The sequence below is a fragment of the Trachypithecus francoisi genome, unplaced genomic scaffold (assembly GCF_009764315.1).
Source record: "Trachypithecus francoisi isolate TF-2019V2 unplaced genomic scaffold, Tfra_2.0 Lachesis_group2, whole genome shotgun sequence".
In the NCBI taxonomy this organism is placed as follows: Eukaryota; Metazoa; Chordata; class Mammalia; order Primates; family Cercopithecidae; genus Trachypithecus; species Trachypithecus francoisi.
Genome location: NW_022681465.1, coordinates 177,306,238 through 177,334,033, shown reverse-complemented (window position 1 = coordinate 177,334,033; position 27,796 = coordinate 177,306,238). Strand labels below are relative to the sequence as shown.

Below are 27,796 nucleotides of genomic sequence, written 5' to 3'. Positions count from 1 at the left end.
TCACTGAATATTTAGTCTCCAGATATCTCACCGTGACAAGATATTCAGTAATTACAAAGGGAAAAGTACTAACTTCACAGAGAAAACTCTGGCATATGCCATCTTAACCAAGTGAGCAGACATAGGGCAAATCAACTTGCTGCACCTCCAAATGCAGTGCACTGAGAAGCCGGTATTACTTCTGTACCATTCACACCAAAAATTCTTATCACCCACCCTCCTATCAAACATAAATCTCTTTTCCTCTTAAAACTCCTTTAATGGTCTCTTCTTCCTGTATCCACAGGCTTTTTAAAATTTGTGCTGTTGTAGATTCTACAAAAATCTGATCCACAGTTACACATTCACTTAAACGCAACTCCATTCTTCTTAAGAACTGACATTTTCACTTTGAAGTACTGCCTACGGAAAGTTGAATTGACAGCCTAAAATATTTTAACAGCCTCAAAATATTCTAATCTATAACATGAAACACTTCATTTGGAAAATAATAAACCTGTGAAGCAGTAGTTTTATTTCTCCTTTTATACAGAGATGACACAGTACAGCAAAGGATAGTTCTGCTGAGACTAAGCTTTCCTTACTAATGCCAATAAAAAGTCTCACCAAAGATAACATAATCTTCCAGTTTGCTTGTCAGGACTCTCTACTAACTCCTGCTAGAATAAGCTGTCAATATTTGACTTTCAGATTTTACTTCTTTTTAAGTCGACCAATCCCTTTCTTATAAAGATACTGCTTCTTTAAATAAAATCATATTAAATTTTAATGGCCAAGGAGTCAATCTGCACTTTATTTCTTTATTGTGTTCTGATACACAATTTACCTAAAAAGCAATCTTAATGCTCTCATTTACAAATCGTTGGCGAAAGAGATGAGACATACACTATAATACAGCCCTCATGTACCAGCAAAAACAACCTACATAGTCAATTTTATCAATAGAACTCACCATACTTCTTCTAATATAGGTGATGGCCTTTTTCATATCCATGCCTGACCAGTTGTTGAGCATATAGCAAATACAGGAAGCACAGTAGACAAATCGCATGTCATTTTCACTGCCTTCAGGTACTGCACAGAAACTGAACATAATAACAACAGTATGATTTTCTATTAACAATGGACTCTGATTTTTTTTGCACGGGGGTTAGAAACACCTCCTGTGTATCTTTACTTACAGAAAAATCTGCCGATTATTCCACTTTTATTATTCAGTAAAGAATAAGACTACTAACTTGAATAATATAAAACTTACTCTAAATCATCATTCTAGTACAAACTTTTGATTTCTTGGTCATTTCACACACTACCATGTTACTCCCTCCCAGATGCTTACTCAGCATACACTTATTTGCTCCCAGCCAGGGACAGCTGCAGTACACTGGCTTGAGAATGGCAGAAAAAGTAAAGGTAAAACCTGAGACCCACTGGGTAGTAAGAAATTTCCAAGCCCAAGTTTTTCTATGTGAAATTTCTTCTAAATGTATACACAGATAACCATTTAATCGATTGATCATACTGCATTTTAATTTTTCACATTAGTTGTATAGAGGTAGCAATCTATGTTGTGTATGTATTTATAAACAAGAATAAGGAAGCAATAATCAAAGACTACACTGAAATATTGAGACATAAGTCATATATGTACTGGCTGAAGTAAATATTTAGTTTCATAGTGTTTCCAATTAGTGTCAACTTATTCTAATTGTCTACATTTATTCTTCCCTCATCAAGAGCAGTGTTTTGAAAACACTGATAGGAAAACAGAGCTATTAGTAGATGGAACACAAAGAGTTAACAGCACAGCAGGATTTGTTTGCAGTCTTTTCCTTAGCCTTTTCACTACTGCTTTATCCCTTCTCAGACTTAAAAATCTTTTTCTACCTTAAAGCTCCAGGAAGATTCATCTGTAGACATACCACGTGAATCACCAAATACTAATGAACATATGAACTCCTTTTTTTATCCTTTAAAAACGTCACAGAAACTACCAACTCTGGAATATAATATTCAATGTTCACCCCTTTCTACCCTAATCAGCATAAAGCAGGGAACTGAAGTTCAGACTAAACATATACGTCCTTCAAAATATCAATTTTTCATCTAGAATGTAAATTACATTCCAATCCTGAAATTATTCAACCATTTATTTATGTGCCCATTGTTGTTAAGAAGGAAGAGAAAGGTGTTTGGCTATTGTAATTATTTTTATTTTCACTCACAGAAGAAATCTTGGGTCACTTTTTTGATTATGCACTTTATCATGTACCTTATAAGCTTTAGGTGGAGTTCTAAGAATAAGAGTATGATCCTCTAAAGATCTAGTATAGTATTGTATCCATTTTTTAGTTTCAAAATATTTTTTTATTACAAAAAAAGTAATAAAGAATCACTCATACCTCCCATCTTCCAGCTGAAGGGCTCTCAAGCCTGCTAAGCAAGCTTCTTTATTTACTCGGCTTAAGTCGTCTCCAAGAATAACTAAGCATGAAAGGCCAGTGTAGGTCATTGCTATGTGGCCACTATCATAAGGATGAGCTGTTCCAGGAGCCTAAATACAAAATTAATATAGTACTAATTAATGAAGTGATATGAAAACTTATTTCATTAAGAAATCTGACAAAGTTTTAGTAAATAGTAAGATTAAATGTGGCTTATACTGATTTGTATAGACATCTTATTGAGAAAAACAAATCTCCATTTTATATATATCTCAACATGAATACGATTGAATACATTCCAGGCTACCTAATTTTTAAATTCTTTGATACCTCAGGCATTATGGAAGTACTGATGATATTCAGGTAAATCAAATTATTTATTACTTTTTTTTTTTTTTTTTTTTTTTTTAGTAACAGGGTCTTATCCATCACCCAGGCTGGAGTGCAGTGGGGTCTTATCCGTCACCCAGGCTGGAGTGCAGTGGGGTCTTATCCGTCACCCAGGCTGGAGTGCAGTGGGGTCTTATCCGTCACCCAGGCTGGAGTGCAGTGGGGTCTTATCCGTCACCCAGGTTGGAGTGCAGTGGGGTCTTATCCGTCACCCAGGTTGGAGTGCAGTGGGGTCTTATCCGTCACCCAGGTTGGAGTGCAGTGGGGTCTTATCTGTCACCCAGGTTGGAGTGCGTGGGGTCTTATCCGTCACCCAGGCTGCAGTGCAGTGGGGTCTTATCCGTCACCCAGGCTGCAGTGCAGTGGGGTCTTATCCGTCACCCAGGCTGCAGTGCAGTGGGGTCCTATCCGTCACCCAGGCTGCAGTGCAGTGGGGTCTTATCCGTCACCCAGGCTGCAGTGCAGTGGGGTCTTATCCGTCACCCAGGCTGCAGTGCAGTGGGGTCTTATCCGTCACCCAGGCTGGAGTGCAGTGGGGTCTTATCCGTCACCCAGGCTGCAGTGCAGTGGGGTCTTATCCGTCACCCAGGCTGCAGTGCGTGGTGCAATCAGAGCTCACTGCAGCCTCCAACTCCTGGGCTCAAGTGATTCTCCCGCCTCAGCCTCCTGAGTAGCTGGGACTACAACAGGCGCAAACCACCATACCTGGCTAAATTACTTAAACCTCTATCAACTCTATCACTTATAATTTAAGTCTTATAAAGTCAGAAAAGCATACAGCCTTCCAGAAAAAAAGATTTCTGAAAGAAAACTTGTTTTATATAGCACTAATCTAAGTTAAATACCACAGTAGTGATCACCACATAATAAACTAAAAAACGATACAATTAAAATAAACTCCTCTGCCTTCTATAATAAATGTAAACTTTTACAATCATTGAAAGGCATAAAATCCTGGTTCTATTTCTCACTGGCTTGCTTAATGTTCCTAATTCTAGAAAATGAAGATATGAGTACCTACACCTCACAAGGTTATTGTGACGATATTAAATAAGTTACTGTCTAAAAAGCTGTTAGTTATCTTAATGATGATTAAGCGCAAGGCAAATATCAAAGGGGCCACTAGTTCTTTGGAGTCAAGATTCAAGGGTCTTGAAACCACCCACGACTTAACTGTAAGATTTTCTTGCATACTGACCTTCTGTGGTTCCTCACAGAATGAGTGTGAATGGTGTTCACTACTCTTATTATAATAATCTGAACCCACCTCACCTACCCACTTTTAGATACACATTTTTTTTTTTAAGATAGGACCTTGCTGTGTCACCCAGGCTGGAGTGCAGTGGCACAATCTCAGCTCACTGCAACCTCCGCCTCCAAGGTTCAAGCAATCCTCCTGCCCTGTCTCAGGCTCCCAAGTAGCTGAGACTACAGGCACGTGCCACTACATCCAGCTAATTTTTGTATTTTATGAAGAGACCAGGTTTTTGCCATGTTACCCAGGCTAGTCTCAAACTCCTGAGATCAAGTGATCCATCCTCCTCAGCCTCCCAAAGTGCTGGGACTGCAGATGTGAACCACTGTGCCTGGCCAGATACACAGTTCTTTACATGGTCTCACAAATGTACCAAGTAAATTTCCACCTTTACATCTTTCATTCTAAGTTCCTCCTCAGAACTTAAGCTCCAGTTCTCCTGGCTATCCTACTCCACATTTACAATTGACTTCATAGAATTCCTATTGCATATTTAACTTTTTGATACTTAAACACCTGCTATGTTAAAAGAACTGCAGGGAAGCCAAACATAAATTAAATGTGGACCTTAACCTTAAGGGCAGAAGGTAAATCTACTCAAATAATTACAATAAAATGTAATGAGCAGTCATAAGGGAGGGATAATGATACATGGGTTTAAAAAGGAATTCTTTTCTGCAGAAGAGGAGCTTGGGCAGCTATAGATGAAGAGGAGGCATTATAGGTAGAAAAAAAAGTAAAAGCAAATTAGAGAAGGAAAACTCTGGGGTGCACATTAAGGACAATACAAAATTTGATAGAGAGCATGGGATTTGTGAAAGGAAATCATGAGAATAGTGGGAGGATCCATCAGTGTTTCTCAAAAAGTGCTCTACAGCCACTGAAGGTCCCAAGCATTCATCAGGTAAGTCAATGAATGATCCATAGATAGTCTGGTGGTTTCAGAAGAAAACTCAGTGACAATATTTTATTCATATACTGTACTGGACAAACCAATGTGCCTCCTTACATTCTCTTGGCCTAATCTGTCTCCTAGACTCTCAGCCACCACTCTGACAGCTCTATGTGATACCACTTGGAATATTGTTTCTTTTACCACCCAGAATTCAGATGAAGGTAATACAGCATGAAGTGAGACCTAGCTTGCCTAGAAGATACCAGGGTCCAGGTGAATGAAGGTCCAAAAAGGAGTTTCAGGAGAGTCTGTGAACCAAGGGCAATAATGGTTTCTTCTTCAATGTTACTTCTGTTATTTTGAAAATGTTTTGGTGCAGGTGTCGGCTGGGGGAAGGATCCTATTTTAAAAGTGATGTTATTAAAGCACTGCAACAAATATAGGTAGACATCCATATATAGTATAGTACTATATAACGGCTATCATAACCAATGGCACGATATTCTGTTCATTATGACTAAATGAAGACATGACCTTTATTCAGGATTAGCTTAAGTTGGAAAATATGATAGGCATGAAAAGGTACAAATTTTCTGAATCCTTTGTTTTCTTATTCCCTGCTAAATACAGTGGGCACCCATAACTGGAGTCCTGCCAGTAAATACATATGACCTTAACACAGGCAAGTTGGTTTACAGCTTAAGGCAGAGGAAGAAAGTTGAAGTAGTACCTCTATCCAAGTATGTCATCTTCTCCAAAATTACTACTATTTATTCCAAAAATTTGAAGCTGATTATGGAAAAACTGGTAGTTCTCCATTTACCTTGCAAGTGAATACAAATCTTGATATACTCAGTTCAACAATGGTTATTATTATAACCATTATATAATGGTTATAATATGGTTATATTATATGGTTCTAATAATAACCATGATATAAGCAGGCTGGCCCCATCAAGGAAAAAGTTTCTATGTTGTAAGGCCTCTTTAGAAAAAATGATGTTTTTCTCCACTTTCTCCTGTAGAAAAATACTGATATTTTGTGTACATATGGAACACCTACAAAGTTTCTTCTGGGTCTGCTCCTTTGAAGAAGAAAGGTCCTCCCTCTTCGCACTCACTGTTTTTATATTGGCATGTGCTGGTATCAAAGCCTTTGGATATAACCATGAAGAAGTTCTGCATATTCTCATAAGAGTCATTAAAATAATCACTACCTAGGTCTTCAATCACTACCTTTAGAAGGACTTTTTCTTTTATTCCTAAGAAATGTGAGTTAAATGTAGAGTCTATAACACAATGAAGTTTACTGGCTTCTTAGAGAGCAAGTATCAAAACACTTCAGTGCTCTACTTTCCTTTACTCAGGAAATCACCAATAACTTTTACACACAGATACATGATACTGAGACAATTTTTTGTAACAATTAATAGAAATTTCTATGTGTTTATGTGCTGCATGTATTATTCCTGGAAGAAAGTGCACTTCTTTGAGGAAGTAAAGTAGGTATAGGCTTCCTTTAAAGGGTTTCAGTTTATAATATATATATTATTAGACAATATTTAGCCACACTGAAACCTGGAAGCCTGTTTTTTTCTGTGTACTTTCTTAGCTTCCTCTTTTACTAAAACATCCCTACATCCCTTCTGCTTCCTTCTGACCCAAACAGAACCAACCTTTGATGGATTGAATGGAATGCCCAGGTATGAAGAGCCTCGGAAACCACAGCGATTTAGATTTGATCCTAGAAAACAAAAGCATGTGCTTATTTAAAGTACACTTTATTTTTTGCACAGATTCTAAAGCAGTTTAATTACACAATCTTTCAGAAACAGACTATTCTAGTCTCCATTTTCATACTGGCTAATGCTGAATGCTTACCATGTGCCAGGTCCGTTCTAGGTGCTTATGGGAATTTCTTCATTTAATGTCCATACGAGTCACAGATAACATAATGATTTCTATCATGTACCTTTTATTAATAGCCCACCTCACGGCCTATAAAGTCCTTTCATAATTCTCCTGTAAGATCAATTTTTACGTGATCAACATATTCAATCCCCCTTTCTATAGAAAAGAAAACAGAAGCTCAGAGGTTAAGCGAATGTTCAAGGTAACAGTTAATAACACAATAGGGTCTACTGTCTTTTTACTTTAACTCATTTAGTATCTTTTTACTTTAACTCACTGCTTCTTTACACTGGAGCAAGCTAAAGGTATAAAGTTGTAGAGAAAATATGTACTTTGTATTTCCGTATTAGCTAGACCTTCGTTCTGAGTCCAGTAATCCACTTGGCTTTGAAGTATGTAGAATACTGTTAAGTTAGCACTTAGTCTCTCTCTACTCAATCAAAATATGTTTATGCATACTTTTTTGCTATCTAAAAATGTTCATTTCTCAAGATATCAATGGAATGTAAGTTAGGAACTTAAAAGAACAATCAACTACACAATAATTAGGGTTTTAATAGCTATTAGAAAATCAGTATGATAGATGCTGAAAATAACAATGCAGTATCAGCAGACTGTAAATGCACTGCTGATAAAAAAAATTGAGTTGGTCTACTCTCTGATATGAAGAACTACCTTCTTAAGAGATTATGACTTGTGCATGACTAACTTCATTATAACTATTTTTCACTCTCCTACTTCTTCATTAGGTACTATACTTTTTCAGCTTCTTATCCCCCCAAAATACTTAAAACAGTAGTTTATATATTAATTCTTTGAACAAATTAGGAACCACTAAATTTAAACTCTCCACCAATTATCATCTCCCTACTGGCAAAAAAATGTATTTTAAAAAGATACTAGCAGCCAGGCGTGATAGCTCACACCTATAATCCCAGCACTTTGGAAGGCTGAGGAGGGTAGATCACCTGAGGTCAGGAGTTCGGACCAGCCTGGTCAACATGGTAAAACCCCATCTATACTAATAATACAAAACGTAGCTGGGTGTGGTGGCACCTGCCTGTAATCCCAGCTACTTGGGAAGCTGAGGCAAGAGAATTGCTTGAATCCGGGAGATGGAGGTTGCAGTGAGCCAAGATTGTGCCACTGCACTCCAGCCTGGGTGACAGAGTGAAACTGTGTCTCAAAAAAATAAAAATAAAATAAAAAGATACTAATGGTGATTATGATTTCAGTGATTATGGTTCTCTTATCCTAAGGACTTATAAATTGGTAAGCTACTTAAAACTTGCCAATATGTAACAGAAGTTACAAAAACACTCATATCCTTTTGACCCAGTCATGATATATCTGAGAATCTATTCCAATAATTTCAAGTATGAGAAGAAATGCACACTGCAGTTTAATAACAGTGAAAATCTAGAAGCACCATAAAAGTCCAGCAGGTTAAGCATATCATGCCTCATGTACTGAAAGAAACACTATATTCCTATTAAAAGTAATAATCATTAGAACTATGTAGCAACACAGAGAAAAGTATTTGATCAAGTTAAGCAAAAAAGTAAGATCCAAAAATAAATGTGCGCTATTATGTTTATAATTAAGCAAATGGCACATACCAACAAAGACAGGAAGGGAATAAACAAAATAACATTAATGGTGTGAGATGACACGAATAAGGTTGAAATTTGTTCTCTGTATTAGTCACTGTTGCCATAACGTATTACCACAAACTTGGCAACGTAAAACACCTACTGCCTTACCGTTCTGTTAAGGTCAGAAATCTAACACAGGCATCATTAGGCTAAAGTTAAAGTGTAGGTAGGGCTACCTTCCTAATCTGCCTCCAAGCTCATTCAGGATGCTGGCAGAATCAACTTCCTTGCAGTTGTGTGACTGAGTTCTCCATTTCTTTGCTGGTAGGCATCGCTTTTTGCTCCTAGATCCTCTCTTGCCATTTCTCATATGTGGGCCCCATATCTCAGAGTAGTAATGGCACTCAAATCCTTTCCATTAGACCCTCTCTGACTTTCCCTTCTCTCTTCTGCTCCCTTTCTCTGCAATACCATGATGAACGTTTCTGCGTTCTGCTGCTGCTCATGTGATTTTACTGAGCCCACCTGTACACACGTCACCTGGGATAATCTATTTATTTTAAGGTCAGTTGATTAGTATAACTTTAACTCCCATCTACAAAGTCCCTTCACAGCAGTATCCAGATTAGTGTTTGACTGAATTACCAGGGAACAGAAATCCTGGGGCAACATCTTTAGAATTCTACCTAACACAACCCCCATATTCCAAATTGTACATAATGCTATACTTAAAAAAAAAAAGTTATCTTTCTCTTACCAAGTTATGAATTCCTTTATCCTTTTTATTTTTGAGACAGAGTCTTGCTCTGTTGCCCAGGCTGGAATGCGGGGACATGATCTCGGCTCACTGCAACCTTGCCTCCCGGGTGCAAGCAGTTCTCCTGCTTCAGCCTCCCGAATAGCTGGGACTACAGGCATGCACTATCATGCCCAGCTAATTTTTGTATTTTTAGTAGAGACAGGTTTTCATCATGTTGGCCAGACTGGTCTCGAACTCCTGACCTCAAGAGATCTGCCTGTCTTGGCCTCTCAAAGTGCTGGGATTACAGGCATGAGCCCACTGCAACCAGCCTATCCTTTTATCATCACTTCTTTTAATCCCTCTCTGGTTGGATGAGGGTCAGTATCAAAAGGTGTATTTTCCTATTTGATTAAAAATTTTTTAAATCTTTTTTTCTTTTTTGTTCTTGGGATTGTCTTTTTTAAAGGGCATCCTTTCAAGTTACTAATTTGCTAACAGTCCTCCATAAAAATGTGATCCCATTTCTACTTTTGATGGAAGACAGCTCTGATACCATCTGTCAGTTCTGAATTTATACTTGCAACTGGACACCTTTCTTGAGTCCCCCACCAACTTAAACAATTCTGTCAGGTGTTTTACACAGAGGCAGACATACAGTAGTGGTTCAAATATCTGCTTCTGAGTGAAATAAATGAATTTATTCATTTTCTCAGAGGTAAATCAATAAATGACATTTCTGTTTGCTCACTTCTGTTTTTAGCCTGATTAAAAAAATAACTTTTCTGAAAAGCAGCAGAAATACTGATACTTAAAAGTACCATATAAGGTCAGGAGATTATGGCATAGACACTTGGAATCAAACTCAGGATCCTATTCTTCCTATCAATGAGTTCTACAGGCAAGTAACAACCTCTCTGAGCCAGTTCCCTCCATGTTTGAACTAGTCACGATAACATATTGCAAGTAATATATTTCAGGCTTCTTGTAAAGGTTAAAGGACATGTTTAGATTGTGCTCACCAAGGTGAAACAAGGCTTAATAAACAGTCACCATTCAAAATCAGTTACTCATATTTTATCAAAAATGAAACAGGAAGAAATTAATAGCTTTTGTTGCAACTTATCAAGGAAAGTTTTTTTTAAAGTAAAGATGTTTTTCTTTTTTTCTTTTTTTCCAGAAAGACTGTATACTGTCATGTAAAAAGTGTCTGGATCTTAAGCACCACAGTCACAGTACAGGGAAAAGACAATGTAATATTTCTTGCCCTCTTCTTAATCACCTGTGGACTACGAAGCTGGATAAAGAAGTTTATTCTTTATTTATTCTAAAGTGTATACTTTATTCTATAGTAAGAGGTTTTACTGTTTCTTATGGAAAGCTAAGATAAAGTAACTAAGAAATCAAGAAAATTACTCATTCACTAAATTATCAGTCACACACTTAAATCATAATGTTTTAAAAAATGATGCTCATTAGGAGGTAACATTTTCACCACTTAGGCCGGGCGCCGTAGCTCACGTCTGTCATCCCAGCACTTTGGGAGGCCAAGGTGGGTGGATCACCTGAGGTCAGGAGTTCCAGACCAGCCTGACCAACATGGAGAAACCCCGTCTCTACTAAAAGTACTAAAATTAGCCGGGTGTGGTGGTGTGCACCTGTAGTTCCAGCTACTTGGGAGGCTGAGGCAGAAGAATTGACTGAACCCAAAAGATGGAGGTTGCAATGAGCCAAGATTGCACCACTGCACTCCATCCTGGGTGACAGAATGATACTCCATTTCAAAAAAAAAAATCAAAAAATCACCACTTAAAAAAATTTATTAGGTACTCTTTTGTGGTTTCTGTCAATATTTGTCTGCTCTTGTGCTTTCCTTTAGAATTCTAGTAAGCATACCTTTTCATGATAATGAAGAACGTATACACACACAATTCATTGGAAATTTATCACTGAATGCATACTCTGGGTACAGGATAAATTTCTTTCCAGGTTGTCAAAGAGCACCATCTAGTGTTCCTATTTAACAGTTGTAAAACAAACTGAAAACTCTTTGTGTGGTCTGGCTGCCCATCAGAATCAACTGCCTATTTTGAAAAAACAGAGATGCCTCTTGCATCTCCCCTCCCATGCCTGCATAAAAACATGAGGATAGGGCCTGGAAAACTGTATTTAAAAAGAAACACAATCCCTGTTTGATACATAGTCACAGTCAAGAACTACTGATTTGGTAAATATATTCTCTACTTTTGTAGAACCATAGAGTCAAACTAGTTTATGCTGTTAAATAGAAGTACTTTAGATAGCACTATATCACAAAAATTAAGGTTACTTAAGAAAAATGAAAACTGGGTAGATGAGAGAGGTAGCAAAAATGGGAATATGTACATGGATGTACTATGTGTGTGTTTATGTGTAAGTATGCAGGAGGTATGTCATTAGATAACATAATGTATTTAAAGTTATCAACTATAAGGAAGAATAATTCATTTAATTGCACGTCTGCACAGGAAAGAAATTTATTAAGCTGACTCTTGCCTGATGACTGAGTTATATCTCATTTTAAAACTTAGTGTTTTACCATTAAGCTCATAGAACCAACTTTATGTCAAGCACTGACAGTACCTTTAGATATTCTTTAAAAAATGGTTATAAACCTATGGAATATAAATGTTTGAGAGTATAAAGAGGTTTATTTTAATTAGGGGAGTTGCTTTTCATAAAAGTAATAAACTGTATTGTGAAATATAAAATTACATTCAAAATTATATTTAGGTATAATAATGGACAGCTCTTGGGCCAAAATATCACCATACTGTTAATGATGATTATATTTCTTAAATATATTTTAAAACTGATTAGATCATGCTCTTAACTTTCTAATCCTCATTTTAAAAGTTTTTGCCCTAAGTAAACAGAATTCAAGTGAGGAATATGGCTATTTCTGATCTTAAAATGAACATTTATATTTTATGGATAGAGAAATAATTTCGCATAAATCTCAAGAAACATAATTTCCTAATAAGAGACATGTCTTACCCAACTCCTTAAGGATGTCAAGAAAGTACCAGACAAGGTAAATGAAACATTCTATAGCTAAAAAAATTTTTTTAATATACCTATTTTCCAAATTTCACAGATTTGTTTTAGAATTGAACATACACCAATTAAAGAAAAGGCAGACAGGAGATATTCTTTCACAGATATTAGAGACTTAAAAATATTTCCCTCAACAAGATAGCAAATTGAGAATTCAGAATTGCAGCTGAACTGTGAAAAGGTCTGTGGAATCGTCTACCAGACATCTGACCTGGGAAAGCTAGATTTATAAATGACCACTGTAAAACTATTTTTGCCAAAATGTCTTGATCTATAATATTTCCAAAACAGATGACTTATAATTTTTAAAATATGCAACATGCTTGACTTAGCCACATGAAACCATACTTACTTCCCCCATGTTATTTTTTTTAAAGTGAGCAATCTGAAGAATCCACTAAAAAAAGAAAGCATTAAACATTTTACCCTTTAATATTAAACTTTCTTATCTATGTTTCCAAACACTTAATCCTAATACTTTATGGGATCTATTATGGAACAGATACTAGATTTTCCTTTAAAGCTATAAGACATTCTCCGAGTTCCCATGAGAAAAATCTGTACCTCACAGAAAAACATGCATGGTAAACAGACCACCTATTGCCCTGAATCAGCACATATAAATAAAATATCCAAAGGACTAGAAAACTGTTTTCTAATCTTGTCTCTAGCATTAACTAGCTGTATTACTGTAAACAAATTATTAATCTCTTTGAACCTTAATATCCTCATTTGTAAAATGATGGACTGTAACAGTCCTCACTCTAAGTCTAAAATTCTCTGGTTGTGCCCTCAAAGAAGGGCACACACAATTCCCAACCTGACCCCTTGTGTTTCCTTAATGCTTCCTTCCTGAAGTTAATGAGAAGGACCCGTTCTTCCAGTGGTCTCACCATACACTTATTACTAGGAAACCACTAGGGTCTCATAATCCTGGAGTTAAGTGGAAGTCAGGGTTAATTTTAATTAAATATTCACAATGTCCTTACATGCCAAATATGATTGTCTCCACTAGGGACCCATATACTTAAACAGTAAAACAACATTGAAACTTGGAGTCAGACGTGCTGGATGTCAATCCGATTCTATCTCTTATCATCTGTGTGAGGTTTCAGGCAGGTCTTTGAATCACTTTGCCTCTCAGTTTCCTCTTCTGGGACAGGCCAGTTAGGTGAAGAACAAATCTATCTGGTTATGTATTTGGCAGTGCTTTGAAAATTATAAAATAGTAAATAATGTACTGTATTATTTCTTCCATTAGCAAAAATATCAGTATTTAATGTATAACTACGAACTTTGTTTTTATTTTTGTATGTTTTGAAGAGAGGTTAAGTATTTTTCTAGTTTAAAGCTTTAAATACAGAAACATATTTACTTATGGCAAACATTCAAACAATTCAGATACACAGAAAAACAGTAAAGTATCGTATCTTGCCATCCCCCACCTCTGTTCCCACCTACCTCCCCCTCCACAAAGATTTTCTATGTATCCTTTCTGAGTTTTTCCTGTACATTTACATACATAGATTGTTAAAGCACCTCTGTATATGTTTTAAATGTATCATTTAATCATATATATTATAAGTAAATTTTCGGTGCCACAAAAGAAATAGCACTCAAATACAGAATTTTCTTTTTTCTTCTCAGCAAGGCAAGGTACTTCTATAGAAGGGTGCACCCTTACAGATGGAGCAATGGTGAGTGCACACGTGGACAAGGGAGGGGAAGGGGCTCTTATTCCTGACGCACGTGGCCCCTGCTGCTGTGTGATTCCCCTATTGGCCAGGGTTAGACCAAACAGGCTAAACTAATTCTGATTGGCTAATTTAAAGAGAGAGACAGGGTGAGTGGTTCGGCGGGAGTCAGGGTAGATCAGAATGAGTCCAGGTGGAGCAGGTAATTGGAATGAGTCAGGGTGGGGCAGGTGATGGAAAAAGGTTGCTTTATGAGGAAGTTAAGTTTAAAAGTAGAAGGCAAAGAACTGAACATACTGACATATTGATTCTTTGAAGAAAAATATAAAACTCGTATTTAATATATATGATAGACAGTTTCATGTCAGTATATATATAGAGATCTACTTTATTTACTGCATAATATTCTTTACTGGGCCATAGTTTATGTAACTTTCACTTCTGATGAACGTTTATTTTGCTTCTAATTTGTTACTGTAACAAACAATGCCCAAACCAAATCTACATATATTTTTGTGCACATGTATTGGTTTCCGGAGGTCAGTAACAAATTACGACAAACTTGATGCTTCAAAACAACAGAAATTTATTCTCTCACAGTTCTGGAGTCCAAAGTCCAAAGTCAAGGTGTTGGGAGTGTTGCTTTTCTGGATACCCTGAGGGAAGATCTGATTCGATTTACGCTTCCCTCCTAGCTTCTGACGGCTGTGGGACTCTTGGCATTCCTTAGCTTGATGAATCTAATTCCTGACTCTTTCTTCATCCAGCCTTCCCCCGGTGTCTCAAATCTCCCTCTCCTTTCACTTATGAGGTCACCAGTCATTGAACTTAGGACTTACCCTAAATCCAGTATCATCTCAACTCAAGATCCCTAATTACTTCTGCAAAGACTATTCCACATAAGGTCAAATTCTGAGGTTCTGAGTGGATATATCTTTATTGGGCCACTATTCGACCCATTACAGCATACATGAGAATACGTTAGATAGGGCAAAAATATAAATATATACTGCTAAACTGCCCTTCAAAAGGCTGTAATAATTTTCACCTCCACCAACAGAATATTAAAGTACTCCCTCCCCCATATTCTCTGCAACTTTTAGTAAAACTGACATGTTAGGTTAAAAAAAAAAATAATGTGGCCGGGCGTGGTGGCTCAAGCCTGTAATCCCAGCACTTTGGGAGGCCGAGGCGGGCGGATCACGAGGTCAGGAGATCGAGACCATCCTGGCTAACACGGTGAAACCCCGTCTCTACTAAAAATACAAAAAACTAGCCAGGCGAGGTGGCGGGTGCCTGTAGTCTCAGCTACTCGGGAGGCTGAGGCAGGAGAATGGCATAAACCCGGGAGGTGGAGCTTGCAGTGAGCTGAGATCCGGCCACTGCACTCCAGCCTGGGCGACAGAACCAGACTCCGTCTCAAAAAAAAATAAAAAAAATAATAAAAAAATAAAATAAAATAAAAATGTAACATTGTTTTGATTGAATTTTCCTGATTTCTAGTAAGGTTAATCATCTTTTTATGTATTGATTGACTATCTGTACTTCTTTTGTTAACTACTCAATAAATTTTGTCATTTTCTAAAGGACAATGTATCTTTTTCTTCTGAATCTGTAACAATTCTTAATAGTCGATGTTAATATTATACATGTCATAATTTTCTGCAAATTCATCACTTATTTGTTATCTTTTACTACATAAAGTATTTAAATATTTATTTAGTCAAATCTATCAAATTTTTCCTTTATAATCCCCAGGTTTTGTTTAACATTTTTAGATATTATAATTGCCTAGATTTTACGTGGTATCTAAAAGTAGGACAAATACAGACCTATGAGTTGTAGAAAGCATATTCTATCAGTTTGCAAATGCTTTACGAATTAGAAAATATTTGAGGAGCCAGACGAGGTCCTAGGCTAAATGAGAAAATATATAAAAGAGGAAGAGAAAAAAGTTGGAGAAGGGGAAGGTGATTCAATAGTCTAACAACTACTGATACACAACAATGATTTAAGCACTGAGAGGGAAAAGACACAGAAGACACATTCACTCATCTGCCTTCCAGAAGTTTGCAATTCAGGTGGAAGCAAAAATATTTTAAGTAACTTTTAAGCAGCAATGACTGAAGAAAAAAACTGGCAATGGGCTTCAAGCCAATGAAGTCCATGGAGTTGACAGTTTAATAGGAAAGGTAATTCTGATGGGTCTCAAAAGGGGTGGTGAACTGCAACTCTACCTCCAAAAAATGTTTAAACTTTCCCTGAAGTGTAATAAACATAAAAAAGTACTCCTATAATAATTAAAAAGCTCCATGAACTTTTGCAAAATAAATTCACCTGTATAACCAGTGCTCAGCTCAAGAAAAAATACATGACTAGCACTCCAGAAGCCTCTCCCACTTCCTTCTAGTATTCCTCAAAAGCCCTGACTGGTTTTATCTGTTTTTGTATTTTGTAAAAATGGAACAATATAGAATGTACTTCTTTCTCTCAAAAACATGCTTGTGACACTCAAAGAATTGAACGTAGTTGTAGACTGTTCATTCCCATTACTGTATCATTTTCCACGGTGTGAATATGCCAGTATATCCTTTATCCATTATACTGAAGATGGGTAGTCTGTATAATTACTAGTTCTAGGCTCTTATAAAAAATACTGCTATAAACATCCTAGAACACATCTTTTGGGGAACATATTTTAATTTCTGCTGGGTATACACTAGAACTGTTGGGTCGTAGAACATACACATATTCAGCTTTAGTAAATTTAATCAAATAGATTTCCGAAGCAGGTGTAAAACTCCTTTAGCAGTGAATGAGAGTCCCAGTTTGCCACATTTTTGTGAACACTTGTTATTTTCCACCTTTTTCATTTTTAGCCATTCTGGTGATTACGTAACAAACAAAATTATTATGGATAATATGAAACTCCAGATAACAGCAAATCTCTCACAACACAAGATTAAATAATGAGAAGTATGTAGCTTTTTAGAACAACAGAGAGACAACAGTGTTATAAAAAACTCATTTCACTAATAAAATGATGGGGGGAAGTAAACACTTATTAAAGAACAGACCAAAAAATTGCTCAATCATGGAGCCATCAAATAGTCCTTAAAAGTGGGGGGAAACAGAAGAAAAGACAGAAAGTAGGAAGCATGGTGGGTAAGTGACCAGTGGTCTGGAAACTATAACCTACATCTTGAGTTCTCTCATTAAATGTTATGGTCCATCCTTTTCTATAAAGACAATAGCTATTTTATTTCAGGAGTATGAGTTTCAGTAAATTTTTAATTAAAAAATAACATAAAAATATATTTCGGCAAGAACAGAGCTTTCCTATGTGCCACAGTGTGTATATGATTTCCTATCTGTACCATGGAAGATACATTTCTTTAAAAACCGGGCATGTACTTATAATTTTTTTAAAAATGCCAAGCACAATCTGTAATAATTCTACCATACATCAGTCTAATAATTAACTGTTTAAAAATCCCATACTTTCTCTTAAACTCTTAAAAAACATCCTGGCAAAAAGAGAAAACAACAAATGACTTCTATTTTGCAAGTGACTAGGACTAAGACGTGGCCTCAGCCACATGCTCCTGGAAAATGAGGACCATATCTTGCAACTTATCACAGCCCTTCTCTACAGATTTAGAAGAGTAGTACTCTTAGCAGAAAGTTCAATAAATCCGGCCGGGCGCGGTGGCTCAAGCCTGTAATCCCAGCACTTTGGGAGGCCGAGACGGGCGGATCACGAGGTCAGGAGATCGAGACCATCCTGGCTAACACGGTGAAACCCCGTCTCTACTAAAAAAATACAAAAAATTAGCCGGGCGAGATGGCGGGCGCCTGTAGTCCCAGCTACTCGGGAGGCTGAGGCGAGAGAATGGCGTAAACCCGGAGGCGGAGCTTGCAGTGAGCTGAGATCCGGCCACTGCACTCCAGCCTGGGCTACACAGCGAGACTCCGTCTCAAAAAAAAAAAAAAAAAAAAAAAAAAAAAAAGAAAGTTCAATAAATCCTACTCGTCACATGGGAGATCTGTAACTACTGACCAAACTCTTATATATGCTTTTCATGGAGCTGGTAAAAAAAGTGATTAGGTATTTATATATTTAATTCTGATAGACCTAGTTCAAAATGCTTAATCAATTTTTAATAAGACTTTGTAAACAGGCATAGATTAAAAAATTATATAAAAACAGGCCGGGCGCGGTGGCTCAAGCCTGTAATCCCAGCACTTTGGGAGGCCGAGACGGGCGGATCACGAGGTCAGGAGATCGAGACCATCCTGGCTAACATGGTGAAACCCCGTCTCTACTAAAAATACAAAAAAACTAGCCGGGCGTGGTGGCGGCGCCTGTAGTCCCAGCTACTCGGGAGGCTGAGGCAGGAGAATGGCGGGAACCCGGGAGGCGGAGCTTGCAGTGAGCTGAGATCCGGCCACTGCACTCCAGCCTGGGCGACAGAGCGAGACTCCGCCTCAAAAAAAAAAAATTATATAAAAACAAACACTATGAACTTCAAGAATAAAATAGCCACAAACTATGTTCAAGATCATCTGTAAAATAGAGAAAATCTTTCTTTCTAAGTAAAGTTTTAGCTTATTATTTCTCCAAAGTTCACTGGATGAGATTTACATATGATTACTCCAACCAGTGAACCACAAAATGCTGACTCTTTAAAGACAGGTAAGTGGTGACCACTTTAAGAAAAAAAAAAGCATGATTTTCTAGAAGTTTATTTGTTTGATGTTTTTAAGGTTAGAATATATAACATGTATAAGTTATATCTATCTTACATATTTTATACTTAACAGATCAATACAGTTTATAAAACGTACATATTTGTGGTTGATTATGTAATTTATGAACTCTGAGAATTCATTTAATTAATAAAAAATTTTAAAGTGTTATGAAGTATAAAAATGACAGAAGCATACATAAGAGCTTTAAGAAATCATTAAAAATGCTAATGAAACACTAGAGGGAAAACAACCAGGAAACTGAAAGAAAACTTTTTGATGGCAAAGAGTTTTTCACTGAAAAGACAAGAATTTTGGGGAATGAAAAACAGAGTTAATGCCACAGAACTAATCAAACATAAATACTGACTATAAATAATCAACAATCAATCATCAATGTGGAAAAACATAGTACAGTGCCACAATTGTGAATCTCTATTAAATTCCAGATAATTCTAAACTGTTTTCTTAGGAGATTATGATCAGATTTGTTAAGTACTATATTTCAACAGAATGGCAATGCTGCATTACAAGGAAATCACAGATAAATAAAATATGTTAACAGTATACAAGTAAGTACTAAGATTTTCTAGTCCAACGCATGTTATGTCAGGTACAACTAGTCACACTAAAAATAAAACGCTAAAAACTCACTCACTGTCTTCTGTGGGAAGGACCTGCAGGGAGTAAATCCACTCTATTATATCATCTTTGTTCACCACATCTAAGGAATCCAACATATCCAGCCCGGAGAGTGCAAAAAATGCAATTGTCAACCTAAAAGAAAAAAATGTAAAATTCCATCTTAACTATCAAACCACTTAAGTCTGAAGTCTTTCTGGTCTAGAAAAATAATAAAAGCATTCTAATTTTCCAATAATTTAAACAATACTTCCATCTTGCAAAAGCATATATATATACATATTCTTGTAACTTAAAATATTATCAGTCAAGCCTTTGTTTCAATTTTTCAAAAGGGGACATTTGGGGGTTAAGAAACCAGTCCTACCCCACTGACACAAACATGACCCACTAAAGCCAGAATATCAGCAAACTGAAGGCTAAAGTAGATTTTAAAAAGGATTCTCTACAACTAATCAGTACAAATAGTACAGGGCTTAGAAATATATGAAAATGTCAATTTTCACTAATTTGTCAGGATCAATTATACTTATAGCTTATATTAAATTCTGGAGGAATATGAGAATAGTATCTTAATTCAAAGCTGTTAACAAATAACATGACTCCTTGGGAAAAGACTTATAATAAGTTTTGAGAAATACGAAACATTTAAAAAAAATACAAATGTACTTACAGTCTATTTTCCCAGAGAGGAGCACTCTTTGGTGGAATGAAAAACTATAGAGCAAAACCTTCCCCCTCTAACACTGTACACTATAAATCGGAAATCTAAACCTGTGCTTTCATATAAAAATCAGTATCTTACTGATTGCTTTGAACACAAAGAATCTGTTATATATAATTCTTTTCATGTTCAGAAGCAGTCTCTAGTATAGCTTGAGTACTGTTACATCACTTCCATAATCTAACAATTCATATGACTAATAATAATAAATTAATACTTCAAATTATCTGGTCTAAAATTTTACAGCAGAGCTACCTGACAAAACTAAAACTAAAGAGATTTGGGCACACTTAAGAACAATAAATATTTGGGACACATATTATTGAGAGACTATTGCTACGTATTAGTCAATGAGCTGGGACATTTCTCATATATTATCTCAGTTTAATCCTAACAACACACTGAGATCTATCTGAATTAGAGAGGTAATTTATCTAGGTAAGATCAGGATTATATTAAGGGCAGTGGAACTCCTTTATGTGGAAAGCAGTGTTGCACAGTAGTTCAAAGCTCAGACTCTGCAGTCAAATGACCTGGGTTCAAATTCCAAGTTGGCCAATTTCATTAGACATGACTCTGGGCAGGATACCTAAATTTTTCTAATCAGCTTCTGATAATTATTTTAATCATTACTATACCTTATACAGTTATCGTGCTTACCTGCTCACAATAAGCACTCAATAAATGGAAGCCATTATCATTGGTCTGCCATAATTTGGAGGGACAGGAGTAACAACGACTGTAGGATCTAATCACACTCTATAAACTAAAGGCCCTTTCTATAGACTCTCGGTTATAACCATTTCCCCCAGAGGAATGTGCTTCTCCAAACACAATGATACTTTAGACATGGGAAAAACCTCTACATAATAGCAACACGGTTTGAAAATCACTGCCCTTGGCGGTAATTATGTCTCATGAGATAAGGTCCACTTTGTTTGTATGCACTCAAATATTTACTGAACTAATACAGGCTCTGCAATACTATATCTAACCCTCCTGGAGAGCTCTAACAGGGTTTTTGGTTTTGATGTAACATATAAAGTGAATGATTATCTTTATAGTCAGGTACAATTAGCATCTACTAATGTAGTTTATTAAAGCGTTATTAAGGAAAAGGACAAAAAGAAGACAGAGACAAAAGTGGAGGAAAACATGAAGGACTTGAGGTCGGATAATGGATAAAACAAAGATCTTCCTGTCAGTAAAAGCGATGTAGTTAGAGAATTTATGCAAAAGGTTATAAAAACAAGGTGGGATTTTTTTCTAAATTAACAAATTCAGAAATGATCTAGTCCATCTCTTTAATTTTCTAACTGAAGAAAATAAAATCCAAAAAACTCAAGGAATTTACCTGAAATTTCAACACTAGACAATCAAAACTACTCAAGAAGTCTAGGTCCCAAAGTGGTGTTCTCCACAAGGGTGCTTCTCAAACCTGGCTGCTCATTAGAATCTGCTTAAAAACGACCAAAACACTACCAACATAACATAACAACATAAGATCAAGGTCCTACTTCACAATCAAATCCATGGGTGTAAGGTGGGGTCTGGGCCCTTTGGGTTTGTTTTTGTATTTAATTTCCCAGGTAATTTTAATGTGCAGGCAGGTTTCAGAAGCACTGTTCTAGAACAGTGGTTCTCTGCTGGGAACACTGTCCCTAATGTTAACACATCAGAATCAAACATTGTTGGTTGTCACAGTGGAGAAGGGAGTTACTGGCATTAAGTGGGTAAAAGCCAGGGCTGCTGCTAAATGTCTACAACACACAGGACAGGCCCATCATACAACCAAGAATTATCTCATCTAAAATGTCAATAGTGCTGAGGTTGAGAACACCTGCTTTAAAGTCATACTCTTATCTGTATATGTTATCTGAATGATCTGTTTGTCATGTTACTTGCTCCTGGATATAAATGCACGATTTATATGTAAGTACCAAATACAAGAAATCAGCCATGTGATGGTATTTTAAAATCTTGCATACTTAATTATTAAGGGCTCCTGAAAGTCCAGCATTTTCAACTCATAGGTGAAGACTTAGGTTGAGACTATAAGGTTTATGAGATTAACAGAGTTATGGTGAATGGCTTATGTTTATAAAGAGAGGTCCCATCAGAAACGCTTGGCAGACAGAACCAATAAGTCACTTTGGGGCAACTATCTGGCCTCCCTTTAAAATAGTCCGGGAAACCATTCCCCTTCCGATCACACCCGAATTCTCAAGTAGTCCTAAAACTGAAAGAAAGAGAATTAAAACAAGCCACAAAAAACACAAAGGAATTTTGGGCTGTGGGCCTCTGAGAGAAATAATATAATGTAGGGTTTTATGGTTCCTAGATGACTTCTACTTAGGAATAAACTGCTGGGCAACCTGACTCAGCACAGGTGTATAGAGGGGTAATTGTGCGAACACATGCACCTAAAATCAAGCCAATGATGTTACTTTTACTTTATTACTTATTTCAGAGAATATCTGTTTATTCTCTTTCTTTCTTCTTTTCCCTAGAACTCAATCTGAGTCTGCAGCCTAGGAAGTAGAAATAAGCAAGCAATATCTTTCCGTTCACCCCTCTTCTACCACTCTGAACACTATGTATAAGAAGTTTATCTTACAAGGATGAAAAACTAACATCCCCCAACCCCCAATCAAGTCGCTTTACCAAAGAATCATTTCGCAGACAAGAGGGTTAACCTAAGTGTCTCCAAAAGATGTCAAACATTCCAGGCTCAAGAACATACATACCCCAGAGATAAAATAAGAACAACAAGAAAGTTGGGCGCAGTGGCTCACTCCTGTAATCCCAGCACTTTGGGAGGTCAGGGTGGGCGGATCAACTGAGGTCAGGAATTCTAGACCAGCTTGGCCAACATGGTGAAACTCCATCTCTACTAAAAAAACAAAAAGTCAGCAAGGCGTGGTGGCGGGTGCCTGTAATCTCAGCTACTAGGGAGGCTGAGGCAGGAGACTCACTTGAACCTGGCAAGTGGAGGTTACAGTGAGTGGAGGTTGCAGTGAGCTGAGATCGTGCCATCGCACACCAGCCTGGGCAACAATAGCGAAACTCCGTCACAAAAAAAAAAAAAAAAAAAAAAAAGGATTAAAAACAGTCTACAGTCTGGACAGTGGAAAAAAGAACTTAGTCATACTGATATAAGGAATATATTGAAAACACTAATTTATGACAGTGGACTAGATTCCCAAACTTTGGATCGCTTGTCCCGACCCTTTCTGGTGCAACCCCTTCCTTTCCCAGTCTCTCCAAGTGTCTCAAACAATGGACTACATTCATGCCTAGATATCAGATGGGCCTATGGCTACATCATATTGCAGAGTTCTAAAATTATAAAAAAGCATCTACATTAAGAAATAAGAACACAAATAAAATTGATAACCATGTCAGTGAAGAGAGAGCCTTAGAGGATACATTAGACTTAATCATGAAGTTAAAATACTAGCACATAGATGCTGCCATAATACTTCGAAACAAATGACTGAAAGACTGCACGAATTCTGGAATTTGAAGCATTATTCTTCATTTACAATTGTTTTTCAATGGCTGATTCATCTGGTAAATACTTTTAAGTACAGTCATATCTGTGAAATTATTTAACTTGTAAAATAGTTTTTCTACTATCATAATTTTTCAGTAAGAAACATCTACTGAACACCTACTAGAGATTAGATGTCACGACAAAAAGGAATAAAGCTGCCTAACCTTAAGGAGGTTACATGTTAAGTGCTATTATAGAAATCATCGGCCGGGCGCGGTGGCTCAAGCCTGTAATCCCAGCACTTTGGGAGGCCGAGACGGGCGGATCACGAGGTCAGGAGATCGAGACCATCCTGACTAACACGGTGAAACCCCGTCTCTACTAAAAAATACAAAAAACTAGCCGGGCGAGGTGGCGGGCGCCTGTAGTCCCAGCTACTCCAGAGGCTGAGGCAGGAGAATGGCGTAAACCTGGGAAGCGGAGCTTGCAGTGAGCTGAGATCCGGCCACTGCACTCCAGCCTGGGTGACAGAGCGAGACTCCGTCTCAAAAAAAAAAAAAAAAAAAAAAGATATCATCTTCTTCCTTTCTCAACTGGCTCCTTTTGCCTTTTATTCTCCAGACCAGATGGTAGTTCCAATTCAAGAATCCTGGGACTCCTCCTTCTTCTTCATCCCCTCTTCTCTAGGCCTACTTCACTGCCTCAGCATCTCTCTCCTGGACTACCACATCAGTGGCCTCATGGGTCTCCCTGGTTCTGGTCCTGTACCATGTGATATACGGCTATACAAATGACTATTCCTGTCACTTACATGATATCCAACTCATGTTTCTAGATAAGCACACAAAGCTTTCCATGATCTGATGCATGCCTACCTCTTCAGATTACATTCCTACCACATCCCTTTACATTTTGAACCACTACTAGAGAACTAAGTGAAGTTTTCTGCTCAACACTCACTTCTCCAGCTTTATTCTTCTTATTGTCCATTTGCAACAACAATAACAAAACACTGGAACACATTCTTTAAGATTTAGCTTTGTGGTTACTTCTTCCAAGAAGCCTTCTCTAGTCCCTGTCTCTCTTCAGGTTGAGCTACTTAGGTACTTTCAGAATGCCCTCAGAATATCACAATCATTTTGTGTAGTCAGGGGATGAGCCATATCAGAATCAGCTGGGCACTTGTCAGAACTGCAGCATCTTCAGCTCACATTCAGCATCACACTCCTCAGCTACTGCAATATACTTTAACAGGCTGCTTCATGCAACACCGCACCTCTTTTGCCTACCATTAGATTTATAGTTCCCATAAAGTACATTTCTAAGACCTTAGAGGTTCTCTGCCACTCCTACACATAAAACACCATACAGACACTCCATTAAGAGTTAATAACTTTACAGAGGACAGGGATGCACAGGAGTATTCATCTAAAAATACAACGACCCAGGCTTATGCAATCAGAATCTGCATTTTCACAAGATCCCCAAGTGCTTCACATGCCCATTAGAGTTGGGAATCACTGCTGTAATAACTGCGTATTTGTTTCTCCTATAAGGCAAACAGTCTCTAACTTTAGCCTGCATTAGAACCACCTGAGATGCTTGTTATAATGCAGACTCCCAAGGCCCACACAGAATCCAGTGAAGGTCTGGGAAGGGCCCAGGTATGTGCATTTGTACAAGCACATACAAGTCATTACTTAGAGCCTCCGACCACTACACTTTCAAAGATGTACTGCTAGACTGTGATATATTTAAGATAACGGGCGCGGTGGCTCATGCCTGTAATCCCAGCACTTTGGGAGACTGCGGCGGGTGGATCACAAGGTCAAGAGACCCAGACCATCCTGGTCAACATGGTGAAACCCCATCTCCACTCAAAATACAAAAAATTAGCTGAGCGTGGTGGCACACACCTGTAGTCCCAGCTACTCGGGAGGCTGAGGCAGGAGAATCACTTGAACCCAGGAGGCAGAGGTTGCAGTAAGGAGAGACGGCACCACCGCACTCCAGCCTGGCGACAGAGTGAGACCCTGTCTCAAAAAAAAAAAAAAGCGAGGAAATGAAAGAACAAAGTAGTTGCAGAATGGGAGGCAGCAGAGAGGTTGTAACACAGGATACATAGGGGGAAAAAGAGGGACATGAGAATACAAAGACTAGCTGGATCGTAAATGCCTTGTGAAATAAAAGCTAACTGCTTAAACCCTTCTTCTAGAACAGCTGACTGTAAAAATAACAGAAAATTGTCACTAATTTGTTCCTTAATAAAAAGGACTAATTCCTATTACCCAAATACATATGGCAACAATAACTCATAAACCACACTAAACTTCCTAAACTACTTATAAAAGAAACCTGGTAATTGATAAAGCTCCCAATGCAAGATATAATATTCACTTGAGTTGTAAACTAGTAACTATCATTTTAAGAAGTCAATATAAAAGAAAAATCTCTGATGAAACAGCAGACAATACACTTTTTATTTTCATAAAGTTATTGTCACTAGAAAAGTAAAAATTATTCCTATTGGTCAAGCTAAAAGAAACAGGAAAATAAGAGTAATTTTGCCAAAATGGTGAATCAGAAAATAAGTGTCTAAATATCCAGTCCAATATTAGCCTTCTCAAAGGTCAGCTTTTTCATACTTATTGGTAAAAACAAATGAACAGAGGAACACTTGAATCATTGGTTTAACACTGTATCCCTGTACCTAGACACACGGGGAGGCACAGGCACGCTATGAATGAATGTGGAAATTAACTAGGTAAGACTTGTGGCTTGCCCAATGTATGGTTTTGCCTTAAAAATCAGCAGAAACTTTGTGACCAGTCACCTTTGCTGAAAAGGTTGGAGTTTCTTCACAAGCATTTTAAAGTCAGTTATGAATCACATGCACCACAAAAGAACTTAGTGCTAAAGAAAATAAAGTCTGTGAGTTAGGAAACAGAAAAACTTAAAAAACACTACAGAAACCGATATATGCAGTTATCTTAAATGCAGTTATGTGGGCTATAATGACATAAAAATTCTATTCATGTGACAAACATTAGACAAAAAAGGATATATTATTACTTAACCAACACACTAAGGTGTTATATAGCTGTTATCTAATATGTAACACCTGGTGTTGACCCTATGCTTATACTCAAGTTAAATAAGTCAGAAATTTGTGCTGTTTTACTTGTGCTGTGAACAGAATTACACAGTTTAATGCCAAAGTACATTTATTCTATATGGATTTGTCCAAGCTGGAATTTCATAGAATAGGCCAAACACATTCGCACTTTGAAAATGCAACCACAGACTTACAGTGATAGCTGCAAGCAAAGTTCAACTGTTTAACAATCACAATTTAAATCGGCTCACAAGACTTATACACTGCATGTATCTAAACAGTATGTATATGATAAATATGCATATTATGTATCAATAACAAAAACAGGATGGAAGACTTTTTATACAAACGCTTTGAATTCACATAAAATTAATCCCCATTAAGATATAAATGATTTATCAACATTTTAAAACATCTCATATCACTACAATCATAATCTTTCGGTATGGAAATCTGAATCTCTCAGTGAAGGTATGGGCTCTGCTAATCAATCAACACCTATGGGAGAAGGAAGGAATACACACGTTTCACTCTTTCTTTTGTAAGAATCTGTTCATCCTTCAGGGCTCAGCTCACATTATTCAACAAATATTTCTTAGTGCTTCTCATATACCAGGTACTATTTAAGGACCTAGTGCAAACTAAGATGTTGCAAATGTTGAAATAGAAACAACTGCCACTGGCCAATATGGCAACTGAGCACTTGAAAGGTGGTGGCTACTGCAAACAGAATAACTTAATTTTTAATTTTATTTAATTAATTCAAATCGAAATCGCCAAATGTGGCTAGTGGCCACTAGATTGGACAGGGCAGCCCAGTCCTAAGTATAGAGGTAAACAAGATAGACAAAAATGTTACCTTTGTGAAGTTTACAATCCAGTGTGATAGAAAGATATTAAACAAATAAACCAATAAATACATAATGTAAGGTGGTCTTGGAAGTGGTCCCTTTGGGAAGGGTGTTTAAGGAAGGCCTCTCTAAAGAAATCTGGATTATGTACATGCCTGTCTATATACTCTTATGAACCCTACACTAACATATAGCACAGA

General features: G+C 37.2%; 1 protein-coding gene across 3 annotated transcripts in view; it reads right to left on the bottom strand.

Moving 5' to 3' along the window:
* Positions 1 to 27,796, bottom strand: part of PGGT1B (protein geranylgeranyltransferase type I subunit beta) — a 57,766-nt gene that overhangs the window by 28,920 nt on the left and 1,050 nt on the right. For 2 of the 3 annotated variants that reach the window (XM_033181517.1, XM_033181514.1), the window contains exons 2-5: positions 19,427 to 19,545; positions 6,661 to 6,728; positions 2,403 to 2,554; positions 953 to 1,085 (exon numbers count right to left, since the gene is read on the bottom strand). In XM_033181517.1, the coding sequence (XP_033037408.1) occupies positions 953 to 1,085; positions 2,403 to 2,554; positions 6,661 to 6,728; positions 19,427 to 19,545 (472 nt within the window). Of the gene's footprint in view, positions 1 to 952; positions 1,086 to 2,402; positions 2,555 to 6,660; positions 6,729 to 19,426; positions 19,546 to 22,881; positions 22,996 to 27,796 lie in introns of those variants that run through there. The other variant, XM_033181516.1, reaches the window with a different exon arrangement.